This window comes from Mobula hypostoma, chromosome 3 (genome assembly GCF_963921235.1).
Source record: "Mobula hypostoma chromosome 3, sMobHyp1.1, whole genome shotgun sequence".
In the NCBI taxonomy this organism is placed as follows: domain Eukaryota; kingdom Metazoa; phylum Chordata; class Chondrichthyes; order Myliobatiformes; family Myliobatidae; genus Mobula; species Mobula hypostoma.
In genome coordinates, this window is record NC_086099.1 from 2,466,868 (window position 1) to 2,482,943 (window position 16,076).

Genomic DNA, 16,076 nt, shown 5'->3' on the forward strand with positions numbered 1-16,076 from the left:
AATGAGCTGCCAAACGAGGTGGTAAATGCGGGTTCTTTTTTAACATTTAAGAATAAATTGGACAGATACATGGATGGGAGGTGTATGGAGGGATATGGTCCATGTGCAGGTCAGTGGGACTAGGCAGAAAATGGTTCCGCACAGCCAAGAAGGGCCAAAGGGCCTGTTTCTGTGCTGTAGTTTCTGTGGTTCTATGGTTCTAAGTGTCTTGGAAATTTCGGCACTCAGTGTCTACCTTCCTGCGTTTTGCATTCATTGCCATTGGAATGTTTTTCTTTGATTTTATTTCGAAATGCTAATTATTCAACAAGTATTGTAGCTTATGTAAATATCTGGATATTTAGCGTGGATTTCTTGTTAAAACACAGTGACGCTGTTTCTGTTTACAAATTTGAACGATCCCACCTGAAAACCTACGTGTGCACATAGAGTATCTAATACATATTAATAAGGTGGTCTGCCTTCCCGTCATTCGTACATACCAGTGTTTGGTTTGGAACAAAACGGAACCTGGGGCCAGTGTAACAAGACGCCATGCATGCCCATCAGCGAGGTCACGTGAAACACTCAGAATAAGGAAAAAATCGCTCGCGGCCCGGTCAAAATACCTTTGCAGGCAGGTTACCTACCCCTGCTATATTAACCTGTTTCTTCAGAAATAGATGACTAAAATGTATAAACTAAAACAAAATTAGCAGCAAACTGATAATTTTATTCATTAATGTAACAAAATACCTTATTCTTTACCCCATGATGAGTTCTCCATGTCAGTAGCTTACACACCTTTTGTTCCACTCCCCAAACTCAGATTGCCCATCACCATTGAGAAGGTCCTCACATCTCGAGGAGTAAGGAGCCTATCTGTACATGAAAAAGCTGCAAACACACTGGATAAACGTGCTGGTCCCAGTAATTCAGTGATTTACAGTGCTGAATTGTCCTACCGAGCTGGGCGATCAGGGTTCAACTTGTGCAGATTCCACAGCTGAATAACCTTGCTCAGGTCAGGCGAATATCTATGAACTTTACAGATAAGGGACTACAAAGCCCAGGCAGGGCACAATGACAGGTGAAAAGATTTAAAGCAAACTATGCAAAAAGCCACACGTACAATGTCAGTACTAGCTGAACAAACTAAGGCAAAGCAACCAGTTTGGAAAATACATTTGAAATGCACGTTGATAATTGAACAAGGTCTGTACGTAATCATAGTAGCCAGAGATTTTCAAATCGACATTGTATTGATTTAAATGAACGACCACACAAAACCTCTGGCTTCTGCCCTCTTCCTTTCCAGTCCTGGCCCAAAACATTGACTGGTTCGCTACACGCCACAGTTTTGCCTGACTTGCAGAGTTCTTCCAGTTTGTGTGTTGCACCAGATTTCCAGCATTGCTTGAAATCTCATTACTGATTTGAAGATAATGTCACAGTGATTATTCCATGCTGTTTATTATTTATTTCTTTAGCAATACAGCATGGAACAGGCTGATTAACCCTCTCCTAATCATGAGACCGTTTACAATGACCTATGACCTACCCCGTACATTTTTGGACAGTAGGGGGAAACTGACACATTCCACAAGGAGGATGTACAGATACTCCTTACAGAAGATGTCAGGATTGAACTTCAAACTCCAGAACATGCTCAGCATGCTTCCTCACACCAACCATGTGCACAGATCACTTTAACACATGGTCAGGAAATTAAACAAAAGTAAACAGAGATGTTTGATATCTGAACTAGAAACGAGACAGGGCTGGAATGAAGGGTCTTTAACCTGAAATTAGGCAGTGGCTTGGGGGGGGGGGTGTCAAAGATGATCTACAACAAGTAGGAATAAATTTCAAACTGATGGAATTAGTAACAATGCACACATCACCTGTAGGGCACAATATGTCCCACTTGAGGGCAGCTGTGAGGTTGGATAGAGTCAACAAATAATCTGTTTGCACAAAACTCTCCAAAGACAAACACTGATTCATTGGACATATAATCCCTGGACACTCAGCATGAGAACAGAACAATGAAGGGAGGCCGTTCCAGTCACTGAAACATCTTGGCCATTCTATAAGATCAAAGTTCAACTTGTGCCTCACCTACAGCCCTACCCAAATGGTTCCACAAGAACATTAAATATGACAGGTTTATTTTCTAATTATAGGCAAGTGGAATTTCGAAAACAGGCGGCTCTCACAAATGCAGATGGCAAAACAAGGCCCTGTCCTAATGCTGGAAAACAGATGTAGGAATGAGGGGAGGGACCTCTGGTCAGACACCTCTTGTTCCACTGTAACCTCTCCAAACGTGGAAACGTGGTCACAGTGCCGTACACACGGGTACAGAAAATCCCTTCAGCACATACCATGCCAGAATGCTTGTAACCATATCAAATGTATACCTATTGCTACCAAGTGAATTATTTGTGATTTAATCTACCACCTCTTTTTCAGGCAGTCAATGGCAGATGAAATTGCCAAATGATATTGTCCAGCTCCTGCCTGGTTCTTAACCCCTCTGGCAGCAGAAGCATTTTATGAAAATGTTGTCTGGAGCCCTGAAGGTTCTTAAACATGGATTAACTCTCCTTTCAGCATTGGAAAGTGATCCAAGCTCCCCATATCCACGAGGTCCCTCATTCCCTGGATCACATCCTTCCAAACAGCAATGTCCCAATTTGAACCAAGCCAGGAATTCATAGAGCTGGTAGAAATAGGAGTGCGCAAAAGCAACCTGAAATAATGGTACTGAACGAGTTACTGGAAAACCACAGGACAGACTCAACACACACTTCAAAAGGGAAGGGTAGCAGGGCTAAATTGATTCTCATGGGAACACTGTATAATCTAATGCCATTTTGAAAACTTTAGCCACTACCCAAACCAACTTGGGATAGAAATGGGAATAAGAAACTAATCCTTATTGTCCTGTGCATTTTCCACACTGTACCTGGCACCATAACCACGCCTGGCACAGTGACCGCGACTGGCACCATAACCACGCCTGGTATGGTGACGACTGGTGCCATAACACCTGGCATGGTGACTGCGACTGGCACCATAACCACGCCTGGCACAGTGACCACGACTGGCACCATAACCACGCCTGGCCCTACGACTGCACTTGGCACCATCACGACACCTGCAGCATGACCATGCCTGGCGAATGTAAAATGGAACCCCGATCAACAGTTAAATGCAATGAGGTGGCAGGAAAAACTATCAACGACCATTCATCAAAAGCCTCAAACTAATCCACAACCTTTTGGAAGAACTACTGAAGTGCAGAAACGATAAATTATTTACACGTAGTTACCTCCATCTGAGAATATTGCAAGCAATGAATGATCCAGTTGTTCCTGCAACCTTGCAAACATCACAAATAACGTTGGGCTCTAAAGACCAATGAAACCAATCCATTCATTCTCCCTCCGTGACTCTACGCACACATCACGTACTGATGTCTGAAGCCATGGTCTTCTGAGTCAGAGCTAAATATCAGTCCAGCTGATATTTCCAATGTCCGATATTTCAATACAGCTGCAAAAACACTAATAATTAACTCAGCTATGCTGCTTTATCAATAAAGAAAATCTCTTGCTCTCTCCCCACCTTTGACTGACCCCGGTTTTCTCCCTTTTTTTCTGGACTTTCAAATTCCTCAGTATTTTCTTTGCAAAACATTTTGTAGGTGTTTCCTCTGGCTCCTGCACCTCCTGCCCAATGACTGTAGTCAATATTTACAGAAGGTACTTCTACTGAAGGAACCCAGCCTTGTCCAACCAGTCCTCACTCGGTGACAGTGTGTCCCGAGTTTCTGCCCTCGTGTTTACAGAGCAGACTCGATGGGCTGAATGGCCTAATTCTGCTCCTATGTCTTATGGTCTCACTGTGTGCACAAGGATTAAAAGAGAGTGTGCTCAACTCCTCTCCCCTCTGCATTATTGCACCCTGCCAGCTGGTACAGGATATGTTGGGAGCATTATCTGAGTGAGCATCTCGTCACTTTACTAATTACATTCTAATTCCTACTTTAATCCTTTGTTTGTTCATTTACATGTGTTTGTTTCCAAAGAGCCAGCTTGAATTCTTCACAATTTTGCCTCCCAGAACTGGTGCTTTGTTTCACGGATGTGCAGGAATCATTTTCAACACAGAAGATGCAGTTGGCACATACCAGGCAGCTGGTGAGATGCCATATTCTCAACCAGAGTCCAAATGCATGATCAATTATTTCACAAAACCTATTCTCATTCACAATCCCAAATACCAAAGGATATTTTCAAATATTAACAGAAATCAAATCTGGCTTTGTCACAAAACTTTGTACATTTAAGAAAAATCGACATACGAAAATATGTTAAAAAGAGTGAATTAGAAAAATCAAAGGTAAAAAAAAATTACCTGGGTTAAACATACATTGATTAGGAAATATTAGTGTTTGCCAGTGTCCATGTGGTTCATAAAATCAATTCAATATTATTTTCACAAATATGTCAATAAAATCTCCCTAAAATAATGATTCTACTGGCCACCAGGAAACGGATGGTCCCTGTAAACATGTGATTACTCCGTTGCACGTCCATTGAGAAGGGAAGTCTGCTCACTGCAGTCTTCAGCACTGACTCGTTTGTACGCTGTGTGGAAGAAGAGAGCAAAGCAGCAGGCCTCCAGACTACAGACAGCAGCCATTACCAACGTCGGAACTGTTGAGAGAGAAATAACAGTCACCTTCTGTACAGATGCTGCATCACTTTATGGACGTACAATCATATGTACATAAGCTATCTCATATATTTATATTTATTCCATTTTTATTGTGTTCTTCAGCTAAGTGTGTTTTTTGTGCTGAATTGGATTCACAGGAACAATTATTACATTCTCCTTTACACTTGTGTACTGGAAATGACATTGTTGATGCTTGTAAAGTATTATCCACAGCAAATCACTGCTGATTATAAACTGTGACAGGACTGTCTGGCAAACCCACAGCCCACGCCACAGCATGACGACTTCCACCCACCCCAGCCTCACGCTGAGACATGCTGATCCCCGTGACATGGTGAGACGCCAGCCTCTCCCCCTCCCTGCCTCACACCGCAGCGAGACATCGCACCCCCCACCACATACTCCACAACAGCCGGGCAGGGCAATGTCACATGGAAGTGTCAGGGGGGACGGAGGAATGAGCGACTGTGGTTCAGAGATCCCTCCCTGAAGGAGGAAACACAAGTGGATGGGACGGTACAGACAGAATACAGGATATCAGGTGTGATTAACAGGACACCGTGGTAACAAATAAACTTGAATCGGATTGAACTCAATTAAAGAGAGCCTTTTCTGGTTGGCTGCCAGTGACTAGTGGTGTTCCACAGGGGTCTGTGTTGGGACCACTTCTTTCTACATCATATGTCAATGATTTAGATGATGGAATTGATGGCTTTGTGGTTAAGTTTGCGGATGATATAAAGATCAATGGAAGGGCCGGTAGTGTTGAGGAAGTGGTGAGGCTGCTAAATGACAGACAGGTTAGGAGAATGAGCCAAAAGTGACAGATGAAATACCCTGTTGGGAAGTGTATGGTCATGCAGTTCAGTGGAAGAAATAAAGGTGTAGACTATTTTCTAAACTGGGAGAAAATTCAAAACTTGGAGGTGCAAAGGAGAGCTCGTGTAGGATTCCCTCAAGGTTAATTTGCACGTTGAGAGGAATACCAATACAACATTGGCATTCATTTTAAGAGGACTAGAATATAAAAGCAAGGATGTAATGCTGAGGCTTTATAAAGCACTGGTGAGGCCTCGCAGTATTTTGAGGAGTTTTGGGCCCTTTATCTAAGAAAGGATGTGCTGACATTGGAGAGGGTTCAGAGGAGATTCACAAGAATGATTCCAGGAATGAAAGGGTTAATGTATGAAGAGCTACATGTTAACACCTGGCAAATTCCACACCACAGATCACAGTGAAACTTTTGTAGGTTTCTTTGAGCTTTCAGTGATCACAAACCCCTTGCCACTGGGTGGAAAACCTGGACTATTCCTCACCTTTTACCCAACAGCTCTCTATTTATCCACCAAATCAATTCCTCCCAGTTGGCAAAGTTGGAAAAGCCTCTCCTCTAAATAAATTATCTCTCTGTTTTTGAGTAAGAAGCAGATGTACTAACTTGTCCAGTCGAGTGTTGCTCCTACACCAACTTGACATGCAGAACCATCACTGGTCAGTGGCTGAGCAAGTGCAGGCAAAAAGAGAATAAGCAGAGCACCTTGGAGCTGTCTGTGAACGGAGAGGCAGAGAGAGGTTAGACCCAGTATTCCTTGGAGCTGTCTGTGAACGGAGAGGCAGAGAGAGGTTAGACCCAGTATTCCTTGGAGCCGTCTGTGAAAGCAGAGGTGGTTAGACCCGATACGCCTTGGAGCCATCTGTGAAAGCAGAGGTGGTTAGACCCGATACGCCTTGGAGCTGTCTGTGAAAGCAGAGGTGGTTAGACCCGATACGCCTTGGAGCCATCTGTGAAAGCAGAGGTGGTTAGACCCGATACGCCTTGGAGCTGTCTGTGAAAGCAGAGGTGGTTAGACTCGATACGCCTTGGAGCTGTCTGTGAACGGAGAGGCAGAGAGAGGTTAGACCCAGTATTCCTTGGAGCTGTCTGTGAACGGAGAGGCGGAGAGAGGTTAGACCCAGTATTCCTTGGAGCTGTCTGTGCAAGGAAAGGCGGAGAGAGGTTAGACCCGGTAGTGCACTACAATCAGATACTTGTTTACAAATGGAAGACAGTGTTAGGTTATTTGAAAATCCCATTCCACAAGTGAAACACCATAGCCACTCCGTGCCATGCATACCTGCCTGGGGCTGGGCTGGATACAGGCATCTCGACACTTACTTGACTGAAAGAACGTTGGACCCAACAACAAATCCGATCTGAAATCTGAATTATGTGTCCTGATGAAGGGTCTCAGCCTGAAATATCAACTGTTTATTCCTCTCCACAGATGTTGCCTGATCTGCTGAGTTCCCCCAACACTTTGTGTGTGTTGCTCTGCATTTCCAGCATCTGCAGAATCCGCATTCAAACGAACTATCACTGCTTAAAACCGATGGAAACAACACCGATTGTGGTCGGAAGGGCCCACGGAGGATACCTCGGTGGAAGCGCGGGCGTAGATCAGGATACAAGTGCGTGTAAGGAAACAGGGTTTTAAACTCCCTGTACCAACTATCTCGCTGGTGAATATGCAGTCTCTGGTGAATAAAATCGATGATCTCAGAACTAGGGTGCTGAATCAGAGGGACATTAGGATTGTGTACGTCCTTTGTTTCACGAAATCATGGTTAACCCCTTCCGTACCGGATGCAGTGATTCAGATCGATGGGTTTACTAGACACCGTCAGGATAGATCTATAGAGTCTCTCAAAAGCAGAGGTGGAGGAGTACGGCTCATGATCAACTCCTCTTGGTGAGCAAATATATCAGTGCTGTCCCAATTCTGCTCACCAGACCTGGAATATCTAGCAGTAAAGTGCCGTCCTTTTTACCTACCATGAGAGTTCTCTGGGGTCATTTTGGTAGCAGTTTACATTCCACCTCAGGCCAATGTCAAGCAGGCTTTAGATGAACTGAGAAATGTTGTCTATATCAATAATCTAGATGATAATGTGGTAAATTGGATCAGCAAGTTTGCTGATGACACGAAGATTGGAGGCGTTATGGACAGCGAGGAAGGCTTTCAAAGCTTGCAGAGGGATCTGGACCAACTGGAAAAATGGGCCAGTAAATGGCAGATGGAATTTAATGCAGACAAGTGTGACGGGGTCCTGAATTACCCCTATGAACTGTGCTTCTGAAAAGAGAGAGAGGGAGTTATTTAACACCGACATCTTGTTTTTAAGAGAGAGGGAGAGAGTCAAAGACTGCTCACAGTCCCAAGGACATCGCCTGCTTGCACATTCTTACAGACAGAGAAGGGAGGAGCTGTTTGAATGGCAGTTGGTACTCAGTACGGGGAGATAAATAGAAGGTCAGATGATAGACCTGAGACACATGGTTTTGGACACTGAATGAGCTTTGTTGTGCCCACAGAAAAAGTGGGTTTTGGAGGATCGATCAGTGGCTCTTGCAGTGTGGAGAAGGTGTGACCAGTGGGGAGTTATTTGTGTGTCAACCCTCGACTGGGTTGATAGCTCCACCACAGAAGAACGGTCCCCTTTGTTGTAGTCACAGTCGGTGACTTTTAAAGAATTTTGGAGGACAACGGGAAGATCGACGGCATCAGCTCACCTGAAGACTCAAATCTCTCTCTCTCCATCACTACTCAACTCAATACCACGAACTGAACTGAACTTTACTCATCATCATAAGACTATCTATTTACCCCTAGACTTGAAGAAGCTAGGTTTTCATATATTTCCACACTTACTGATATACTTACTTATATATAGTCATTGCTAATTTGTTTGATTTATCTGCATTTATATTACCGTATTGCATAGTTACTAATAAATATCATTAGTTAGTAGCAATACTGGACTCCAAAGGCGTTTTCCATTTCTGCTGGTTCTTTAACCCGTCACAGGGTACGTGACACAAGTGTGAGGTGTTGCATTTTGGAAGGACAAATCAGGGTAGGACATACACAGTAAATGGTAGGGCACTGAGGAGTGCGGAGGAACAAAGAGATCTGGGAGTTCAGATACATAATTCCCCGAAAGTGGCGTCACAGGTAGACAGGGTTGTAAAGAAGGCTTTTGGCATCCTTGCATTCATAACTCAAAGTACTGAGTATAGGAGTTGGGATGTTATGGGGAGGTTGTATAAGACACTGGTGAGGCCAAATTTGGAGTATTGTGTGCAGTTCTGGTCACCTAACTGTAGGAAGGATATCAGTAAGATTGAAAGAGTGCAGAGAAGATTTACGAGGATGTTGCTGGGTCTTCAGGAGTTGAGTTACAGGGAAAGATTAAACAGGTTAGGACTTTATTCCTTGGAGCGTAGGAGAATGAGGGGTGATTTTTATAGAGGTCTACAAAATTATGAGGGGTATAGACAGAGTAAATGTGAGTAGGCTCTTTCCACTTAGATTAGGAGAGATGAATACGAGAGGACATGGCTTTAGGGTGAAAGGGGAAAGGTTCAGGGGGAACATTAGGGGGAACTTCTTCACTCAGAGAGTGGTGGGAGTGTGGAACGAGCTGCCATCTGACATGGTAAATGCTGGCTCACTTTTAAGTTTTAAGAATAAATTGGATAGCTACATGGATGGGAGAGGTCTGGAGGGTTATGGACTGGATGCAGGTCAATGCGACTGGCAGAATAAAGTTTTGGCACAGACTAGAAGGGCCAAATGGCCTGTTTTCTGTGCTGTAGTGTTCTATGGTACTATGGGATCAACATGCACGAAACAGCGCACCCTAACACCTTCACCGTCGTTTTGGGGGATTTTAACCCGGCCAGTCTGAAAAAAATCACTCAGCAATTACCATTAACACTTGCAATACCAGAGGAAACAACACACTGGACCGTTGCTACACCACCATCAAGAATTCCTACCGTGCTATTCCACACCCTCACTTCGGGAAGTCTGATCACCTGGCTGTACTTCTACTCCCTGAGTGTAGGCAGAGACTGAAAACTGCAGCACCAGCAGTGAGGACCGAGAAGGTATGGACAAGGGAAGCACAGGAGCACCTACAGGACTGCTTTGAATCGGTGGACTGGACCTGGATGAGTATGCTGTAGTTAATCCCGACTTCTTTAAGAACTTTGTGGTTGAGTGTGTGCCCATAAAACTTACTGTACATTCCCAAACCAAGAGCCGTGGATGAACCAGGAGGTACATCGTCTGATGAAGACTAGATCTGTGGCATTCAAGTCTGGCGACCCAGGCCTGTATCAGAAAACCAGGTATGATTTGCGGAGGGCTATTTCAAGGGTGAAGAAACAATTCTGAATGAGGTTGGAGGCGACATCGGATGCACAGCAACTCTGGCAGAGTCTGCAAGACATTACTTCCTACAAAGCGAAACCCAATAGCACAAATGACAGCGATGCTTCACTACCAGATGAACTCAATGCCTCCTATGCCCACTTTGAAAGGGAGAACACAACTACAGCTGTGAAGATCCCTGCTGCACCCAGTGACCCTGTGATCTCCATCTCAGAGGCCAATGTTAGGCTGTCTTTAAAGAGAGTGAACCCTCGCAAGGCAGAAGGTCCCGATGGAGTACCTGGTAAGGCTCTGAAAACCTGTGCCAACCAACTAGCGGGAGTATTCAAGGACATTTTCAACCTCTCACTGCTACGGGCGGAAGTTCCCACCTGCTTCAAAAAGGCAACAATTATACCAGTGCCTAAGAAGAATAATGTGGGCTGCCTTAATGACCATCGCTCAGTAGTACTCACATCTACAATGATGAAATGCTCTGAGAGGTTGGCCATGACGAGACTGAACTCCTGCCTCAGCAAGGACCTGGACCCATTGCAATTTGCCTATCGCCACAATAGGTCAACAGCAGACACAATCTCAATGGCTCCTCACACAGCCTGAGACCACCTGGACAACACAAACACCTATGTCAGGATGCTGTTCGTCAATTATAGCTCAGCATTTAATACCATCATTCCCACAATCCTGATTGAGAAGTTGCAGAACCTGGGCCTCTGTACATCCCTCTGCAATTGGATCCTCGACTTCCTAACCAGAAGACCACAATCTGTGTGGATTGGTGATAACATATCCTCCTCGCTGACGATCAACACTGGCGCACCTCAGGGGTGTGTGCTTAGCCCACTGCTCTACTCTCTATATTCACATGACTGTGTGGCTAGGCATAGCTCAAATACCATCTATAAATCTGCTGATGATACAACCACTGTTGGTAGAATCTCAGGTGGTGACAGGAGGGTGTAGGAGTGAGATATGCCAACTTGTGGAGTGGTGTCACAGCAACAACCTGGCACTCAACGTCAGTAGACAAAAGAGCTGATTGTGGACTTCAGGAAGGGTAAGATGAAGGAACACATACCAATCCTCATAGAGGGATCAGAAGTGGAGAGAGTGAGCAGTTTCAAGTTTCTGGGTGTCAAGATCTCTGAGGATCTAACTTGGTCCCAACATATCAATGTAGTTATAAAGAAGACAAGACAGTGACTATACTTCATTAAGAGTTTGAAGAGATTTGGCATGTCAAGAAATACACTCAAAAACTTCTGTAGTTGTACTGTGGAGAGCATTCTGACAGGCTGCATCACTGTCTGGTATGGAGGGGCTACTGCACAGGACTGAAAGAAGCTGCAGAAGGTTGTAAATCTAGTCAGCTCCATCTTGGGCACTAGACTACAAGGTACCCAGAACATCTTTAGGGAGCGGTGTCTCAGAAAGGCAGCTTCCATGATTAAGGATCTCCAACACCCAGGGCATGCCCTTTTCTCACAGTTACCATCAGGTAGGAGATACAAAAGCCTGAAGGCACACACTCAGCGATTCAGGAACAGCTTCTTCCCCTCCGTCATCCAATTCCGAAATGGACTTTGAAGCTTTGGACACTACCTCACTTTTTTTTAATATACAGTATTTTTTTTCACACTTTTAAAACATCTATTCAATATACGTAATTGTTTATTTACATGTTTATTTATTATTATTATTATTTCCTCTCTGCTAGATCATGTATTACATTGAGCTGCTGCTGCTAAGTTAACACATTCCACCTCAGATGCCGGTGATAATAAACCGGATTCTGATTCTGAAGGGCCTGTTTCTTTGCTATATGACTACAGCCTTCTAGTTCTTTTTGTATTTATCACAAAAATGCCAGTGCAATCTCCAAAAAACAGTGAGAAGATAACAACTACCTTTCCAATCAGAAACTATTGTTAAATTGATAACTGGAACAATGTCAGTGGAGAATCTTTGCTTCCTTCTCCCTGCAACCCAGGACATGTCATCTTCTCATTGCTACCATGAGAGAGGAGGTACAGGAGCTTCAAAACACACACCCCACGTTCACCCAGAACATGCCTTCTTCGCATTGCAACCATCTGGGAAGGGGTATAGGAGCCAGAAGATATACACTCAATATTTATCATGTGAAAATGTATGAAAAGTAAACCATCGAAAGAGTGCAGCACTCCAGAACCAGTTGGTCACTTGGTAAAATTTTTGCTGATTTTTTGCTCATATGGGTCACAAGTCTCAAAAGGACGACAGCAAAGGTGTATGCGCTCTGAGTTATAATGTTTGACAGTGTAGTTTCTGATTATACAATCCAACGGTCGAGAGAGAGTTGTGGAAAACTGATATAAATTTAAATGCAATTATTAATTACCCAGAGACAAAAATGAGTCCAGCAGATGTTGCTTCCCCCACAGGGTACGAACATTCCACGGCAAGTTCCATGCCCACTGGATACATAGAGAAGCCAAGGAAGCCGAAGAGTGAAGACACGAGGGCCAGCAGGAACTTCTGTCCGTGCATTCGAGACACCTGCAGGGGCACAATATCAACACAGTGATGTTCCCGAGCATTCACTACAATCCCCCCCTTCACCAACCTGGTCAGAACAATCCAATCCATCCTTTCACTCACAGATAGGTAAATATCTGGGAGATGAATAGCTTCTAAATCCACCTGTCATGTTAGTATACAGCACACATAGTTGTACTTGAACCTTGAATCACTGCCCATCTGTACCTGCTGCCCACGAGGGGGCTTCGCCAGTAGAAGGGGAACCAGACCTGCACGCAAGGCCACCACAGACCAGAACCTGGATCTCGCTCATGGGTACAATAATGCAAAGTTGGCATGGAACTTACCTTATCTTCCTGTCTGAATCTGTGAATATTCAGGTCAGTGCTCTCAGCACCAGATATGGGAATCTGCTAACTTAATGCCACACCGATCCTAACTCTGGGCTTTTTAGTTTTCATTCCCAGATGAGTGACAAATGTGTCGTGTTAAATCACAGGAAGCCTTGAGTCATACTAAGCATCACAAACTGTGTATCATTCTCCCAGCTATTTGGATAATTAGTTTCCCCAGGAGAGGGGTGGCACTCCTGTCTGACAGATTCCAGCCCCACTCAAGTCCCCCCCACCATGTTCACTGGCGTCTGACTAGCCTCCCTCCAGTAAATGGCCAACCCTGATTATCTCCTGCCCCCAATACCTCACGAAGGGTCTCGGCCTGAAACGTCGACCGTACCTCTTCCTAGAGATGCTGCCTGGCCTGCTGCGTTCACCAGCAACTTTGATGTGTGCTGCTCTCATTTTTAAAATGTTCACTTGTCCTCGTGTATAAATGCTTCCTGTGCCTGGGCAGTTCTTGCTCCTGCAGACGTGGCGTTTGACCAGTGTTGCTCCGCAGAGCGAGTTTAAACACTCTGGGCCAACCAGAGGGGAAACAAACCACTATAGATTCCTGCTCCAGCATCTTTCAAGTGAAAGGTATTGAGGGTAATGGCGTAGTACAGTTAGTTCTGATTAATTGGGCCATCAGTTCGTCAGAGCAGCTCTTAAAGAACAACAATTCAAGGAAATAGCCAGCATTCCCTTCATATATTTGGATCACTATGCCGTTTAATTGGGATGGGAGACTATTCCTGAGAAGTTTCTAAATATCGTTAGTCGTGTGCACTTGTGTGGCTGTTAAGTCACAATACTGTGCTGAGAACAAAAACAGCTTTAAATTGAAGTGTCAGGTGCATGTCCTTGTGTTATGATATTATTTCGGCCGATGGATGCGGATTCAAAAAGCAGTGATTTTTAAGTAATTTTGTTTTTTTTAAGACTTCATGTAGGAAGACAATGAAGTCAGTCTATAACCTACATACATTGGACGGCAGTTTATATTGATCTCCATCAGTTTTCCGTGTTTTCTTTCTTTTTGCCAAATGGCAGTCGGACGATACATTAGTTTTTGTGCAAGGAGGGAGTTGGGGATATGGGTCTGATGATCGTGTTGGTGTTTGCCTGTGTGGGAGATCTGTGAGAGAGGGGATTGGGAGTTTGATGGCATTGTCGCTGTTCTTTTCTGTGAGGGAGGGGGTTTGGTTTGAGGTCTGCAAGTTTTGTTTCTTTTTCTTCTTCATGCAGGGAGGGGGTGGGGGTTGATGTCTTTTCTTTCAACAACCCCCGTGGTCTTTTTGTATTCAGACTATAAGATATAGAAGCAGAAGTAGGCCATTCAGCCCATTGAATCTGCTTCCCCATTCAATCATGGGCTGATCCAATTCTTCCAGTCATCCCCACTCCCCTGCCTTCACCCCATACCCTTGGATGCCCTGGCTAATCAAGAACCTATCTATCTCTGTCTTAAATATACCCAATGACTTGGCCTTCACAGCCACTCATGGCAACAAATTCCACAGATTTACCACCCTCTAACTAAAGTAATTTCTCTGCATCTCTGTTCGAATTGGGTGTCCTTCAATCCTAAAATCGTGCCCTCTTGTCCTAGACTCCCCTACCATGGGAAATAATTTTGCCATATCTAATCTGTTCAGGCCTTTTAACATTAGGAATGTTTCTATGATATTCCCCCCTCATTCTCCTGAACTCCAGAGAATACAGCCCAGGAGCTGCCAGATATTCCTCATACGGTAACCCTTTCATTCCTGGAATCATTCTTGTGAAACTTCTCTGAACCCTCTCCAATGTCAGTATATCCTTTCTAAAATAAGGAGCCCAAAACTACACACACTACTCCAAGTGTGGTCTCATGGGTGCCTTATAGAGCCTCAACATCACATCCCTGCTCTTATATTCTATACCTCGAGAAATGAAAGCCAACATTGCATTCGCCTTCTTAACCACTGCCTCAACCTGGAAGTTAACCTTTAGGGTATCATTGAAACATAGAAAACCTACAGCACAATACAGGCCCTTCAGCCCACAATGCTGTACCAAACATGTAGAAATTACCTAGGGTTACCCATAGCCCTCTATTTTTCTAAGCTTCAAGTACCTATCCAGGAGTCTCTTAAAAGACCCTATCGTATCCGCCTCCACCACCATCACCGACAGCCCATTCCACACACTCACCACTCTCTGCATAAAAAACCTTGTCTGTTCCTATCCCTCTCCAATGCTATGGTAAAGGAGATAGAAATGTGATCACTATCTCCAAAATGCTCTCCCACTGAAAGACCTGACACCTGAACAGGTTCATTTCCCAACAGCAGATCAAGTACAGCCTCTCCTCTTGTAGGCTTATCTACATATTGTGTCAGGTATCATGCACAAGGACTCCCAAGTCCCTTTGCATCTCTGCATTTTGAATTCTCTCTCCAACTAAATAATAGTCTGCTCGTTTATTTCTTCCACCAAAGTGCATGACCATACACTTTCCAACATTGTATTTCATTTGCCACTTTTTTGCCCACTCCCTTAAACTATCTAAGTCTCTCTGCAGGCTCTCTGTTTCCTCAACACTACCCGCTCCTCCACCTATCTTTGTATCATCGGCAAATTTAGCCACAAATCCATTAATCCCATCATCCAAATCATTGATATACATCGTAAAAAGCAGTGGTCCCTATACCAACCACTGTGGAACTCCACTAGTAACCAGGAGCCAGCCAGAATAGGATGCCTTTATTCCCACTCTCTGTTTTCTGCCGACCAGCCAATGCTCCACCCATGCTAGTAACTTCCCTGTAATTCCATGGGCTCTTATCTTGCTAAGCAGCCTCATGTGCGGCACCTTGTCAAAGGCGTATTGAATGGCTATCTGGGGGAGAAGAATATCAGAGATGTATTGTACATGCATACTTTGACAATAAAATGAATCTCTGAACGTTTCTGCTGTCTGCACTGGTTTGGTTCATTCACAGACAGTCAATCGAATGAGCACACACTGAATGAATTCCTCCATCGATAAGTACTAGGAACTAGTACACAGTTTTATGGTGCTGTAGTAGCATTGGTAATGTTCTAATTTCGTGTCTATTTCATTTAAATACATAATTTGTTACTTGATTAAATGGTAATTTGTCTATTTTATACCTTTTAACTATTTCCATGAAACTTCGGCTAGTTGGGGCAGCTGCTTAATTGGGCCAAAATATACTGGTCCCGATGT

At 44.2% G+C, this 16,076-nt stretch overlaps 1 protein-coding gene across 1 annotated transcript in view; it reads right to left on the reverse strand.

Annotated features, from left to right (window-relative positions):
* Positions 1-305: 305 nt before the first annotated feature.
* LOC134343815 (solute carrier family 49 member A3-like) overlaps positions 306-16,076 on the reverse strand; it is an 85,386-nt gene continuing 69,615 nt past the window's right edge. The window contains exons 8-10 of the mRNA XM_063042564.1: positions 12,325-12,482; positions 6,167-6,276; positions 306-4,706 (exon numbers count right to left, since the gene is read on the reverse strand). Of these exons, the coding sequence (XP_062898634.1) occupies positions 4,567-4,706; positions 6,167-6,276; positions 12,325-12,482 (408 nt within the window). The 3' untranslated portion in view covers positions 306-4,566. The remainder of the gene's footprint in view (positions 4,707-6,166; positions 6,277-12,324; positions 12,483-16,076) is intronic.